Here is a 15,856-nt window from a genome sequence, read left to right as displayed (position 1 = left end):
GTTCCTGCTCGGGTTTCTGCTCCGAGTCTTAGATCGGTTCAGAAAACAAGTAGGTGTACACACATATTAAGCGCGACATCATGTCCAAACGTGTGCTACATTATTTCTCTGTTTCCACTACACTTTAGAGAAAAACGACTCCAGTACAGCTTTGGTTGATAATTACTCCTATAAAGACTTTGAATAAAGAACACATGCTAAGTTTATAAAATACAACATATTGCAGCATTTCCCCAAAATCAACTGTCTTGATAAGGACTAGGAGAAGGCTTTGGCTTTCTGTCAGACATTGTACAGTTCTTGAAAGTGTGTCTTGCTGCAACTTGCCATGCTACAACAACATTCAGAGACACAGTAACTGAACTTTACAACATGATTAAAGGACTTTTTTTTCAAATGTTAAATTCATTTCCAAATATCTATATCCATTATTTACTTAATATAAAAAAAATGAACTCAGTAATTCCTTATTGATAGGCAAAGCGAGCTGGGCTACCCCCACCATGTTAAGGTTAAGGGAAACACTGCATTGTTAAAGGTTAAACCAGTGGTTCTCAACCTTTTTGGCAAGATTGGGAAGTTAATTTTTAAACAAAATCTCCAAACATTCTATGGTTGCAGCTCCTTAAATATGAGGACGGGCTTCCTTCTCTGTTTTTTTATATCTTTATAAACTGAATATCTTTGAGTTTTGGACATTTAAAGATGATCTCTGACTTTTTTCACAATTTATTGACATTTTACAGATCAAACGATTCATTGTAAATGAAGAAAATACTCCTTAGATTAATCAGTTATGAAAACTAGAATTACTGCCTTGTAATTGTATGCCTCTGCACTCCATTCAAGTTACAGTTACATTTTACATCCATGTCTGTGAAAACATGGACGCCCCACACACACCTTCCCTGCAGCAGCACAGAAGATCTATACAATCAGCAGTTTTAAGGTGGGCACCCGAGATCAGGGTCACCAGTTCAGTATCTGACCAAATGTCTCCCCTTCTGTTCCTGAGATATGATGCCAGAAAAGTATTTTATGCATAATATTATGATGTCACACTGAAGCTGACCTTTGACCTTTTGGATGTATAATATCATCACCTCATCATTATATCCTATTAGACATGTGTATGCAGATTTGTTATAATTAGTGTGTAAATTAGCGCGGTTTGGCAAAAAAACTTAATTCTAAGCAATAACATTGTTGGGTCCATGTGAACATTTGTGCCACATTTGAAGAAATTCCCTCAAGGCATTCTTGAGATATCACGTTTACAAGAATGAAATGGATGAGGTCACAGTGACCTTTGACCTTTGACCACCAAATTCTAATCAGTTCTTCTTTGAGTCAAACTGGACAGTTGTTCCAAATTTGAAGAAATTCCATCACTGTGTCTTTGAGATATCATGTTTACAAGGTGGATGCAAGGTCACAGTGACCCTTGACCTCTGACCACCAAATTCTAATCAGTTCATCGTTGAGTCCAGTAAATGTTTTTGCCAAATTGCCAAAGGTGTTTTCAAGATGTTGCATTCACGAAAATGAGACAGACACAAGGTCACAGTGTCTTTAGACCACCAAAATCTATCGAGGTCATCCTTGAGGCCAAGTGGACAGATGTGCCAAATTTGAAGAACTTCCCTACAAGGTGTTCTTGGGATATTACATTAAAGAGAATGGGACAGATGGACAACCTAAAAACATAACACCTCCAACCATGGCTATCTCTGGCGCGGAGGCATGTGTTAGCTGCAGCCCTATTTGAGATGAACCTTCACATGTGCAAAAGCCAATCAAAATGCTGATATTCCATCACACGACTTTCACTCGCCACACACTAATACTACAATCATGACTACTTGCCCAGAAGCAGCCACCACACCTGAGTGTCACAGTTCCTCTATCCACAACAAGATGCTGGACTGTAGTACACAGATGAATTGAAGTGAACAGGAAAACCCCAAATTCTCACTTAGGTTTCACCACCTGAAGTCCAGCTCTCAGATAATTTCACTTCTTCTAAAATGAATCTTCATTTGAATTTTAGACATCTCTGTTCCGTGAAATAGATTTGATGATTAAATCTGCCAAGTTTATCAATGAGACAGTTTACTTTCATCATACACAGTAAAACAGACTGACCGCCCTGCTGCTACTACAACACACAACCCACAGCTATGAAACAGGAAGTGAAGAGCACTGGCACAGCAAAACCAACCAGAAAGTGACATTCCCTTTAAAATGACTATTCATCTGCCAGGGAAAAGAGACAACAAGTGAAAGTACAGTGTGTGACACCAAAAGTGTCCCAATAATCAGTCAATGAATCAATGTAACAGCCAAAGGGATTAACCAGAAGTAGTTCAAATGAGGGGCACAATCTTTCTGTTGCAATGCACTGCAAAGCAGATGAACCTCTTTGGTTTGCTGCAAAGTGTGTGTTGTGTGTTGTGTGTTGTGTGTGTGTGGGTGTGTGTGTGTGTGTGTGTGTTGGTGGAGGGCTGAGAAATGCATTTAGAGCAGTGAATGCAGGTGGTGTGTTCAGTGTGAGAAGTGAAAACCAGTAGATGGCGAGAGATAAAATGGAGCTGAGAGCAGCTGCCTGAACTACATGTTTAAGGAAAGGTTAGACCAGGTTTAACAAAACTCTGCGTCCAGCACACAGTTAACTGGTCAGTGTGAATCTTAAACAAACAGATCACACACCTGAAAAAAATTCGGCATTTACACATAATTCTGACTTTGAGATCTCGTAACTCTAACATCTTTTCTCGTAGTTTCGAGATGTTAAGTCATACTGGCTTTGCAGTAACTCGTCACAACTACAAAATGGTAAACCCCTCTATGGACACACATTTCATTTACAAATAAAACAACAAATTTGTGATGTGTTGTGGTAGCTAAGGCCCAGACAGTCTTCCATTTAAAGTGGCAAAACTAATTCATTCTGAAGGTATCAATCAGTGAAAGTAAAGCTGCACAAATTTTTCACATCACAGGTTTTATTTGGGGAAATTTTGACACAAATTTGTGATGTTCAGCAATAATAAGCTGTCTTGACAAGTCTGACAAAATGAAGAAAGATATTCTAGCTCTAGCTGTATCGCACCCAAGCGGCAACCTCCGGGCTGAAAAACAAAGCCAATGTGGAAGTCCCAAAACTGCAGTTCCATGAATGGCCACTTGAGGCTGGCTCCAAAAGCCAGTCAATCCTCAGAGAGCCCCATGTTAAAATGCCCAACTGTACAGCTGAATTAAACATGTTTACAGCCTGATACAAAAACAGTTTGGGCTCTATAGCTTATTTCAACATTCATGACACTTATACAGGTGGTACGTTTTTATATAACTCACCCTTTAAAATGTTATCAAGGCTTAAAGTTACGCATAATTAAGGGCATGGCCACTTTGAGTGACAGACTATCTGCTAGGTGTCACCTCAGTTAATTCAAGGCAGCTACTTTTCGTAGTGGCCAAACTTGGAATTACTACTTCTGGGTCCTTCATGTGATGCCATGGGGCCAAGAAGACTTTTCTCCATAGACTTTCACTGGGAAACAGACTTCTGTAAATCAGTGGATACAACCCCTGCGAGTTAACTTGTTCCACTGTCAGGATTTGATCTATTCGGTCCGATAACATTGGGGACTACTACAAGAGCCCCAAGATCAAATCATTTCATCCCCGTTAAAGTTAACAGAGCAGTAAGCCGGAAGTAGCCAGCTCGACCAGCAGGAGTCTCTAGTGTACTAACTCTATGGGCCCAATGATGCAAAAGCAGCACCGATTATCCAGGTAATTTAATACCATAGAAACAAAGCTTTTTTGTGTCGTTGCGCAATTGTGCAACTTTCATCGGAATGAATGGAGTCTTGCCTTCAATGTTGTATCCACATCTCTTAATACATCCATGCACTCAACCACCCTCACCTCTCTACAGCTCCACCCTCTCACCCAAATATGGTCACTTCTGGCTCCGAAAAATCCAAGAAGGCAATGGCCAAAATGCCAAAACTGAGGCTTCAAAATAGGAGTCCGCAAACCTATGGGTGATGTCATGGTGGCTACAGCCATTATTTAAGACCTGAACGCATCAGTACATCCTTATAGTAAACTGTGTGAACTTCCTGTCACATTAGGGTCCGATATAAAAAGTATTTTTCCCCCTTCAGTAGCTTTATCAAATAAATGATGTATAATCCTGAAAATAAAATGCCTAAGAGGAAGTAAATGTCTCATTAAAGAGAAAACAGACAGCAGCTTAGAGAGCTGACTGTGACTGACCGGCAATGACATACTCCCAGCTGGCTAGCCTGTTAGCAGTTAGCTCGCTAGCTGCAGTTGTTTACCAACACACCTACAACTTGTCACCACGTCACCACGTCAAGAACCACTTTCTTCTCAAACTTTTAGAGTATTTTTTTGTAGCACGAAAAGGAAATCTCATTGCTAAATCATAGCACACCCAAACTATTTTCTCGTGACATCAGAGATCAGAGGACCAGTAAATAAAATGTGTTAAATGTACCTTCTGATCCACGATGGAGCAGACGAGCTCCCGGACAGCAGACAGCGAGTGGTCTCCAGGATCCAGGGTGACTGTCTCCCTGGTGAGTCCGATCTGAAGCAAGAAGGAGACTCCATGGATGGAGGATCCTCGCGAGTTTGTGGGGCTGGGGGCAGTCTGGCTGCCGTTGGACAGCCGGCTGCAAAGGGTGGCCGGTGGGCTCGGGGACGGCGACGGGGTGGGCGGGGCAGCGTGCTGAGGGAGGACGGGGAAAGACCGCGGCGAAGCCAGAGGCGGGGGCGGGCTATTGTCGGCCGACATTGGCTCTGCTATCTGTGACGTTGTCCGGGCAGGAGAAAGGCAGTGAAGGTGAACGACATCCAAAAAACGCTTTTGTTTGTTCGTCAGCCTAGCGTTTTCTGCCCTCTCTCACATTTCTCACCACTAAAATCCAATGAGAAAGGTTTCCTCTCACTGACGGGCATCTCTGAGTTAGAAACAAACTGAAAAATCTGTGGTGTGAAAGCTCAGGATCCTGGGAAGTTTAATTTTAAATCCTCAGGCCTCCGGCTGGGTGACACTGTTGATAGCGCAGTAGTTTCACTGGCAGCATCTGTTGAAAATAAAAGACGACACACTAATGAATTATTCCCATTGTTTTAACTCTCCCTATCTAAAAATGCTGCAATTATTAAGAGTGTTATTACTGTCTCTTTCCTTTAACACAAAGTAGTTTGGCATTCCTGTATTAACTTTTAAAATAATAAGATAAAAACAATACATACACTCTCAATTAATTCACCAACACAAAAGATCCCTCTGGACACATTGTTAGGGGTTAAAAAAATGCCATGGAGTGTAGTAAGATCATTAAAAACTCATGGAAATATCATGAATATTGTCAAGATTAATATCAGAATACCACCCAGCCTCACCTCAGTTTAAAACACCTTTAGATCTTTGTTGAATGAATGCCTGACTGCAAAAGTTCAATACAACTGAACCTTAAAAATCATCAATGGCAATGTCCAAAATCCAGCATCAATTGTGCTCTAGCTTTTTTAGGTTAAATTTAACATAGGCTTTCGCTTCTAGGTTACTGCAAGAACTATATCCCATCATAGCATCATACTGAAATAGTGTCACATATCATAATAGGTATTATGCCAAAAAATCTGCATCATGTTTTTTGCTAAGTAGGGTTACAAAGACTTTTCCTTACTGTTAAGGTGCAAAATAATGAGCAAAGTGAGACAAAGAAAAAGCCAGTGCTGCTAAAAATAAAGTTAAGCCACAAATAGAAAATTGAAAATAAAAAAATCACACTAAAATATGTAAAATAAATGTAAAATAAAGGCTGTTTTTAAAAGTTTAAAGAGACATAAAGTGTTTGAAACAAATAAGAGGAAGTGTGCAAATGCTTTAAGTAAGAAGTGTATACAATATGTGCATTGTACACAGATAATAATTAAACTGTATTTGTTAATATAATGACTCAGATGTGAAGGCTTTACGCTTATGTACAGCGTGCAGACTTTATTCCACAACATTATAGTTAGTTTGTGAAACTGCTGCAAAACAAACTAAAAACCCCAGGTCAACCAAAATTACCAAAATATAGAGAAATAAAGCTAGTGTGAGCTCACCTGGACCACGTGGAACTGGATATTTTAATTTAATTACATTTTTGTACAGTGAAAATGATATATAGTGCAACAAGTGTGAAGGAAATTTTGAAATATTAATTCAATAACACACATTAATATGTATTTGATTGTATAAAATGAACATAAATGCAACTTTTAAACCCCGTGACCTTTACTTCACACTTAACGCTTCATTGTTGTAAGGTTATTCATGTGTCTCCATGACACTTTTGTTTTCAATAGGAGCAACAAATGCAACCAAATTATATTAACAACAACAATAATAACAATAATAATTTTCACATTTATATTTTCTTTCATTGTGGTGAGATGTTAAAACAACAGAGTAGAGCTGAATTAAGTTTTACCTCAGAGAACAGGGCGGTTTTTCCGCTTCCATCGGCGAACAAACGGAGAGGGAAAATGTGTGTTAAACTCCAGCTCGCACCGCTACACGGCTCAGTTTAACCGACACAGTCCCGGTTCTTGTCCGCTGTACTCGGTCCACCGGGTCAGGGGGGGGGGGGAGTAAAGTAGGAAGGTTTAACCGTCAGAGTTTTTCTTCTTGTCTCGTTTCTTTCCAAACTTCCCTCCGGACACACAGAGAGGACCCAAACCGAGCAGCTCCAGCTTCATGCGGATCTGATTATCAGAGCGACGAGCTCACAACAAACTGCCCTCACACCGGGGAGGAGCAGCGGCAGGCAGAGCTCTCACTCTGACCGAGTTTCCAGAAACCGGAAAACCCAAGTCTCTGAAACCAAACGGAAATAAAATATGTGTATGAAATCGACCAGGAATTATTATTGGCTCCTGTTTTACGAAACAATAAAGAAATTAAATATTATGAACAAGTTTCAACTCAACTTTTTTGCTTGAATGTCAGTTTAGCTAGCTATCAGTAGGTTATGTTCAAGTCACGGCCAAGGTAACTATATTATATTATATTATATTATATTATATTATAATATATTATATTATATTATATTATATTATATTATATTATATTATGCTTTTATAGTTTCCTGGGCCACAGCTAATGCAAGCTAATGGTCAGCTAATGCAAGCTAACACTTAGCTAATAGTCAGCTAACACTAGCCCCAAGTCAGAGCTAGATAGTCTTCACAGCGTCTTTGAAGTTATTTGCAGAAACCTCAAACTCTGATATTAGATAGATTAGATTAAAACATAGTCAGCTTCAAAATAAAAACCTTTGTAACCTTTAGCCTATCACAAGTTATGAGTTAACTTCTCTCTAATCTAAACAGAGATAGTAGCAATAAAAGAACAAAACATGAAATTATCTTAAACATTTGTTTGCCACAGAGCTTATTTTCAGCAAGACTCCAAAATCCAAATCCCATAGGCTTTTAAATGAGGGAACCAGTGCGATGCTAATTTAGGCGTTGACCTATGGAAAAAACATCACCCTTGGGGCACTCTAGTCTTCTGGGATTCCTGAAATACCTTTGAAGACTGTTAAATATTTAAAAATATGTTTTATTTTGTTTTATTTGATTTTATTCTTCCCTTGTTTGTTTGTTTTTTTGTTTGTTTTTAAAATGGATGCTAGCACTTTGACTGGAATGTGGGTTTGTGGGTTAGCGTAATGTCAGCTAACACAGATGAAGGCTAATTAAGATGACAAATGCTTAAAAAAGTTAAAGGACAGCTTCAGTATGTTTCAACCTGGGCTCTACAGCTGAAGCTGTGGCTAGTTGTGCTACAAATGGATGCTAACACTCCTCTCCAGACACTGCGCCTTACAGACCATCAGGTCTGCAGTGCTCACTTCTCCCAAGGTGACTACTGCCAGCCGAAGAAGAGAAGATCCAATCCCGAAACACCTCTTCCTCAAGAAAACGGCTGTCCCACGAGTAGAGAGAGCTACAGACACAGTAGAGCAAAGCTCGTGACATCACACAGCCCAGAGGTAAGGGAAAGGCTAAGTTAGCATGCTATTTACAGAGATAGCACTGGCAAACTGAACCGGTCAGTGGCGAAAAAACACACACTTCACACACACAGACTCATTTACAATACTGAGCGGGGACAACTTCCGCCTTTCTGCTCCAACACTGACTGACAGCTGACTCCACTCATTCACAGTCACCACTGCCCCAGGGCCGCTACCATACGCTATTTACAGAGGTAGCACTGGTGATCTGAACTGGTCAGTGGCGAAAAAAAGCACTTTTATACGGGACACATTTGCCCCCATTACCGTTTTAGCTCTTTGGCGGCTCAATACTGAACCAATTTTAGAACACGTGGTACCCATGAATCATATGCACATATACACATGGAGAAATAGAGCCCAGGTTGAAAAATACCGAAGTTGTCCTTTTAACTAACACTAGAATAGCAGAAATAGCAGGAATGATGATACCATTGTTTGGGCAGTGTTGTACTATTAAACAGCACGAGACATTCACATGAAGAGTGAGTCATCTTTCCACTACACACAATCTTTGTCTGGTCCCTGCCGTTGAATTTCAGCTAATGATTCTGTGGCGCCCTCTTCTGGTGGAAATACTCCATTACCCAAACTGCAACTCAAATGACATGTCTGAACTTTTACAAACCTGTGTAGACATATTGTGATACAAGTAAAAGTCATGCATTTACATTTTACTTAAGTAAAGTATTAGCATTATAATATTTAAAGTAGGGTTTTAAAAGTCTGTGTGAAGAATGGCTGATTTTAGAATATATTACATAACTGGATTATAATTATTGGTGCATCTTGTAAAAGTGGGGCTAATTTTAATTACTTTACTGCTTGGTAATTTAATCTATAAGAGTATATCAAAATTTGTAGTTGATTATTTTGTATTAAAGAATAACGAAGAATAAAGTCATTAAGTAAATGTAGTAAAAAGTACAACATTTGTCTCGGAAATGTAGTAATGTAGCATATATACTCATGTACAGTACAAGTATCTTCAATCTCTACTTAAGTAAAGCACTTAGTAGCTCTCCAACACTGAATTTTGGGTATGGCAAAATGTAAATAAACAACATTATTTTTTAATAGGCCTATATAAAAAGTATAGTATTTCACTATACTGCAAAAAGTAACATTAAAAGACACACAAACATTAAACTTGGTTAACAATAAATACACTGTTTTAATTCCTCTAATATAATGATAGAAATGAACATTTTATTGAGAGTGCAATTGTTTAACTTGGGTAACTGAATCCTTTTAAGGTAAACTTTCTACACTAGACTTTGAGTTTTTATTATCCAAAGTGCTTTCAGACTTTTCAGCTGCAGTAACTCCAACAGACCTTTTCCTGAGCTGCTGTGTGTATAATAACAATAATAATAATATATATTGTTCCAGTCTCAGGCACCTTTATCTGCATCTATTGTCCAGAGCAGCGCTGCAGCCCGCTCAGGGTAAATACTGAGGGTGGGTTACTGTGGTTCAACCCTGCTGCAACAGGAATCCTGAGGCTGAGAGATTTGGCTGTTAATGTTTTCAGGGTGAGGGCGAGAACAAAATGTCTCACGTATGCAGGACTCACACGGGGGAAGGAGAGACGTTAAAATGCTAATAAAGTCAGACACAATGAACCAATTGCTCTTATTTTCTTGCAAAAGTCAAGATTATAAATCATTCTTAATAATTCAAGGGTTTTTATGCTAATGTAGTTTTTATTGCACGTTCTTCCACATTTTCATTATACTATTAGAAATAAAGCAGTTAAACATTTGTTTATAAATGTTAGCTACCGTACCATCTGTTTATGGGACAAGGTTTTACTGATTAGAGTCAAAGGAGGGCGATGTTTCTCTACAGATCAGCTGTGATGGATTCATGTCGACTTAAACAGCTTCAGTACTTCATCATGTCAGGATATCTTTTAATTTGCTGGAGATCCCGATCATTTGGTGAAAAGATGTTAAGAAAGCAAACAGAACAAACTTTTAATAAACGTTAATACAATAGGTGTCATTGTGAACTTATAAAATACTGCTGCTGTACTTTTATCAAGACTCATTTACATAACTGTTTTCCCAGACAGATGGTGTGGAAATAAGCACTCATGTCATTTATTTAAGTAGAAGTATCAATATTACAGTGTAGAAATACTCTTATAATTAAAAGTCCTGCATTCAAACTCATACTTAAAAAGACAAAAGTATTAGCATCAAAATATACTTAGAGTACAAAAGTAAAAGTACTTATTTTACGGAGTCATATATCAAATAAATATAGCAAAGTAAAGGTACAATATTTGCCTCCAAACTGTAGTGGAGTAGAAGTGTAAAGTAGCATAACTTGGAAATACTCGAGTACAAGTACGTAACATTGTACTTAAGCGCAGTACTCATAAATGTGCTTTCTGCTACAGCCGTCTGGATGGAAATCACATTACAGTGAAAACATAAACAGTTACTTGCGACATTTTCGGCACCCAGTGAGCTCCACCACAGTCACCTGCAGTCACCTGCTCCATGTCACACATGTGACTTGAAGGAAAACCTGAAAACACTCGTGTAAAGCAGTGTTTAACTTGGCGTGACAGCGGCCTGAGGCTTCAGCTCTGCAGTGCCACCTGCTGCCTGGTAGCGGTGAGCGATCTCCTGCAGCAGGACGGGGTTAGAGGTCCTCCACTTCCTGTAGGTGGATGCCGTGAGTGTGGGGTCGGTCAGGATCTGCTCCACCGCCAGCAGCTCCGACTCTTTGGCCTAAACAATGGAGAGTTTGTACAGACATACAATGACCTTAATGATCTTCTGATCACACATTTACTTAAGTACAGTCTCAACATACATGTGCTTTACTTGAGTATTTTAATTTTCTGTTACTTTATATTTCTACTCTACTACATCTCAGAGGGAAATATTGTGCGTTGTACTCCACTACATTTATTTGGCAGCTTTTTCCATTATAAAAAAGATATGCTTTTACATCTGTCTACTAATCTACTCAGTAGTTTACAAAGTACAACTAAAACCGGCTCCACATTGATGAAATACAACACCAGATACTCCGTAAAAGGAACAATAATATCCAAAAATAATATAACACCTTAAAAATGCATAATGAGTACTCTGACTTTTGATACTTAAGTACATTTTGCTGATAATACTTCTGTGTTTTACTAACATTTTAAGCTCAGGACTATTTCAACCCTGGGGTATGATTTAGTTTTACTCAGGTAAAACTCTGAGTACTTCTTTCACCACCACCCCTGACTCACCTTCAGCGTGCTGCGGAGGATCCGGAGCAGGTGAAGCTTTTCGTTGAGCTTTTCGTTCTGACATCGTCTGATGAAGGACGCTCTGAAGTCCCTCTGACTGGACTGTCCAGTTGGGGACAAGCTGGCTGCCTTCAGGTGGTTGTAGAGACTCTCCATCTCATCGGGTGGCTTCTCTGCAAAAAGAAAGAGCTCAGTAACTTTAAAAGGTGCTTCGCTGATTTACCATTTACCACTGTTTATAGCATTGTTCGACTCATTGATGGACAATTAAAAAACAGCAGAACCAGAGATATCGTCTCTTTTGTATCCCATACATTCTTTTGTCTTGTCAAAACCTAGTGCTTACATTACCCACAATGCAACTCAACTCCTGACTGTTTGGGTGTGCTATGCTATGCTATGCTAGCAGCTAATGTGTCCTGGAGGCTCCAGCCTGCAGTAGTGATGAGCAAAGCAGTTCTTTAGATGCTACTGAATCACTAGGATCAGTTCATTAAAAAGATTCATTCAAAAGATTCGTTCACTGAATCGTTCAGTGCTTGGGGGGAGGAGCCCTGACTGTTTACTGCATCGTCTGACTCACTGAACTGATACGCGGCTGAGCTGCTGCTGCTGCGTCTGCCCTGCATTGGTGAGTCTCATTACTGGCCAGCCTAACGTTTTAAGTTTGTTTATCTGGAAACTGAGTCTGTTAAAACAGTGGGGAGGTGTGTGATTGTGTTTATGTGGCTTGACTCCTGGCTACACTAGCCGTTAGCTTGGAGAAAACGGTCCCTATGAAAGTGTATTGCTGAGAGGAAATGATTTGAATCACTCAGGGATCGGGATTACGTCGTTCACTGAGTGATTCGTTCACTGAGTGATTCGTCACGCGGTAGGCAGTCCATCCCTGCACCCTGGCTGCCTGGTGACTTGTGAGTGATTCATTGTTCACACGGACTGAATCGGCAGTTCCAATCCCGGCCTGCACGCTCACTGCTAGCCCAACTGAACTGAGACATGAATGAATCAGTTCCGGAAGTGATTCCGTTCAGTATGTTCACTCAACAGATTCGCTCTTTTGAACGATTCGTTCGCGAACGACACAACACTAGCCTGCAGCAGAGATGCAATGAGTTACAGGGGTTTAGTAAGATCCCCCCTTTCTACCTCTACACCTCCAGATTGTTCCACTTTTCAAACCTGTAGTCTTCAGACCCAAGTGACATCACTCGAGGACATTTGTCAGACTTCACACTGCTCCCTTTGGAGACACTGCAGGCTTTAAAAGCTTTTCAAACACATCTGTGGTCGAAGCAGTACTCAGATGTTTTACAAAAGTAAAATTACCATGGACAACCTCCTCTTCTGTTTCTTTTGTGACTTGCAGCACAGGGAGGGACGCCTCTCTACCAGCTCCATCAGGCCCGGGGAGATCCAGCCAGGACAGGTGCTCACCACCTTCTGAGGGCCCTCTTCTTTGTCTTCTGTTTCTACTCAAAGCTGCAACCTCTGAGGTGCTTCTTCTCCTGCTTTCAGCGTCCGTTATAGTGGGTGGAACTGAGGCAGAGGGTGAAGACTCACAGAGAGGCTGAAGAACATCCCCCTGTGAGAAGGACAGTGAGTTTATAACAGACTGTGTGGAGGACTTGATCAATTGTCACTTCACAATTTGTTACTCACATTTGCAGAATCAGCGGTTTCCTGCTCAGAGTTTAAAGAACAGGTCAACACACACTCGTCACCGTCCTGATCGCTGTCCTCGCTGTAGCACTCTGCACACAGACAGAAAGAGGGAACAAAAATAGAGAGGCGTCAGAAAAACAGCTCTGTTTTCAGCTCTGTGACGATGCATTTTCCAGCTGAACCAAGAGGGTTTTTAAGAGTTTATTTAGCTGTAGAAGTGGGAGGATTTGTGTTAAAACATGTGTTCATTATGTGAATTGATAATTGTTATATCTTCTGTCTGACCTTCAGTGTTGATCATTTCACACAGCTCGGCCGCCTCTGACAGCTTACTGATCCATCTGCAGACAGACACACTGACTTTAAAGATATATTAATAACAGCAGTGACTCATCGTTTTCACACCACTGCTTAAAACAAGAAGTAGGCAAGCATATGAGAAGAGATTAGAGGAGAAAGAGGAACTGCTCAAAGTGATCATATGTCAAGAGCACAAATATCTCAACAACTGTTTGACTGACGAGACATTTGCTGTTGATGTTCATGGTCCTCTGAGGATTGATCCCAGAAAGTTATTGTAAAGACGTTGTAAAGATAACTGTGTTGATATCTCAACAAAATTGGAATCTAAATGGACTCAGAGTGGTGACTCAGCATTTTTTGTGCATGCGTTCTGAAATGAACTGAACTCATTCGGTTTGCTTCAAGTCTGCAGTGCGGCTCACTTAACCTGTGCCTTGTGAACACAAAGCTCCAGGTTCGCTTTGCTCTTTGCCCTCTAGACCGCATGCTATTACCCTGGGACACTTGAGAAAACAGATGAAACCACGTCGGCCTGTAACGCTTGTAAGGGCGCAGGACGAGGAGTAGTTTGGTCCACAGAAGATACTGCACATACAGATGTGGAATGTAGAATACATCAAACAGCAGCAGTCTAGAGCACAGAAACACTCAGGTTATACTCCAGTTCTAAGTTCATAGGAAAATGAGGGGCCATCATAACTGCACCACAGTGCCATGCGAAAGCTATAGTGTGAACAGGAAGAGGACTGAGTCATCTTTGAAATGAAGTGGCATCACAAAAACAACTGAGTCCCTTTTCTGTTGGTCCACTTTTTGGTACACGTTAAGAGGACTGAGTTCAGTTTGTTTAAAAAGGACTTTAGGAGTTTAGGTCTTGACCCAACTGTGAAATCAACTCTTGGAGTAAACCTGCACCTCTTATTTAACCTGTATGAGAAAAATGAGAATATTCATAACTATCCCCTGTTAACAGTTATAGTTTATCATGTTTAGATATGGAAAATATTAGATGATGTCACTATTCTAACTCACTGTGCCCCAAAATAACTTACAAAAGGTCCCCAAAGCACCTTTTAAAAAAAGCAACTGTATACTTGTACTTAAGAGGAAAACATTGTGCCATTGTTAATTTGTTGCAGAATCAGATTTTCACACACAAAATATAACAATTAAAATATGATACTTTATAATTCATCAAACAATCCAGCATTACATAAGAGTTAGAAGCTCTGCTTTGAACAAATTTGAATACATTGCGCTGATACTATCTCTCCTGGCTGCAGGTCTTTGACTTTAACCATCCGCTATTAAAGGTTTTACTTAAGAAAGAAGTTTTGAGTACTTCTTTTACCACAGCCAACAGCCTACAGATATTCCCAGTAAAGGGTGAAAATAAAGCAAGATAGAATTTGCCTTGGGCCCCAGGCCCCCAGATCACTAAATCTGCCCCTGGTGATAATGAAAGGGAACAATGTGTCCTCCTATTTATAAATAACTCCTGCCTAAAACTGAAACTAAAACAAAGAAGTTACTTTCCGCTTGCTGAGCATTTGTTTGTTAATTCAGACACTGGTGCTGTGAGAAAAAGCTGTTTGTTTGCCTTTCGCACTGTGTTGTTCCCATCAGTCGATCAGCTGTGTCATCAGCCACCTCAAAGCGTGGTCCAAAAAACATGTCATTTTTTCTTGCTACTTGTTTTTTTTCAGTTGTTGTAAATACTAAACATATTATTCATATAGGCTGCTTAAATATTATGACCTGACTGTGAGGATTTTATGACAATAATTTTATTCTTAAAAAGACAAAAAGTGGGGGAGCAAAACCATAACGTTTCTCCCCTTAACTGAATAATGGGGATGCATGCGCTCCACTTGCTCCATTGCTCAGGCGCCTATGTCCATAGATGTCTGGTCCTCAGTGAGAGTAAATCTGGTGACCCCTGACCCTTCTTCTACCAACATCAACTGCCAAAAACCTAGCACTTGTACACAAGAAATATTTAACGGGCAGATTTCCGGGACATTTTCAGTCCAGAGTATGAACCCAAGACCTTTCCTCTGGTGCCACCATTAGGACAAGCTTTACATTTTTAGCTCCATGAATGAACAGTGAAGTCAGGATGTCACCAGTCCAACTAGCTAATCAGCACCATGGATGTGTTAAAAGAGCTGGACCTACTCGGACTTGCTGCCAATTTGTTCCAATGGCCAGTTGTGGTACTACAGACACATAGAATTTTACCCATAGACCTCCATTATAAAGGAGACGTCAGTAAAACTGTGGACACTTTCAACTGCAACCAAGGTCAGTTATCACCTTTTGTATCATGCACTTCTTTAATCCATAGAGGTTTCATTTTCCAAAAATTGTCTCAGAGCCTACGAAAGTCAGTGGGAGAGGAACTGAAAACCCTTTTTGAATGTGCTCTTCAATCAAGTGAGTGGGCCCCATCTGTGTTTAGCACCAGATGCAAAGAACAGCTCAACAACTGATGGTTTTCTCATCAGGTTTGCAG

The 15,856-nt window shown here is 40.2% G+C and overlaps 2 protein-coding genes across 2 annotated transcripts in view; both read right to left on the bottom strand.

Annotated features, from left to right (window-relative positions):
• The window catches only part of LOC125896928 (serine/threonine-protein kinase D3-like), a 61,237-nt gene extending 53,322 nt beyond the window's left edge, over nucleotides 1-7,915 (bottom strand). Inside the window, exons 1-3 of the mRNA XM_049589910.1 lie at nucleotides 7,847-7,915; nucleotides 6,525-6,910; nucleotides 4,532-5,123 (exon numbers count right to left, since the gene is read on the bottom strand). Coding sequence (XP_049445867.1) covers nucleotides 4,532-4,831 — 300 coding nt within the window. The 5' untranslated portion in view covers nucleotides 4,832-5,123; nucleotides 6,525-6,910; nucleotides 7,847-7,915. The remainder of the gene's footprint in view (nucleotides 1-4,531; nucleotides 5,124-6,524; nucleotides 6,911-7,846) is intronic.
• A 2,164-nt stretch (nucleotides 7,916-10,079) lies between these two features.
• Nucleotides 10,080-15,856, bottom strand: part of cnksr3 (cnksr family member 3) — a 52,230-nt gene continuing 46,453 nt past the window's right edge. The window contains exons 18-22 of the mRNA XM_049590991.1: nucleotides 13,324-13,379; nucleotides 13,036-13,127; nucleotides 12,703-12,958; nucleotides 11,374-11,546; nucleotides 10,080-10,858 (exon numbers count right to left, since the gene is read on the bottom strand). Of these exons, the coding sequence (XP_049446948.1) occupies nucleotides 10,679-10,858; nucleotides 11,374-11,546; nucleotides 12,703-12,958; nucleotides 13,036-13,127; nucleotides 13,324-13,379 (757 nt within the window). The 3' untranslated portion in view covers nucleotides 10,080-10,678. The remainder of the gene's footprint in view (nucleotides 10,859-11,373; nucleotides 11,547-12,702; nucleotides 12,959-13,035; nucleotides 13,128-13,323; nucleotides 13,380-15,856) is intronic.

Source organism: Epinephelus fuscoguttatus, linkage group LG11 (genome assembly GCF_011397635.1).
Source record: "Epinephelus fuscoguttatus linkage group LG11, E.fuscoguttatus.final_Chr_v1".
In the NCBI taxonomy this organism is placed as follows: Eukaryota; Metazoa; Chordata; class Actinopteri; order Perciformes; family Serranidae; genus Epinephelus; species Epinephelus fuscoguttatus.
The sequence above is the reverse complement of the archived record's forward strand: the minus strand, read 5'-3'. Positions and strand labels throughout refer to the sequence as shown.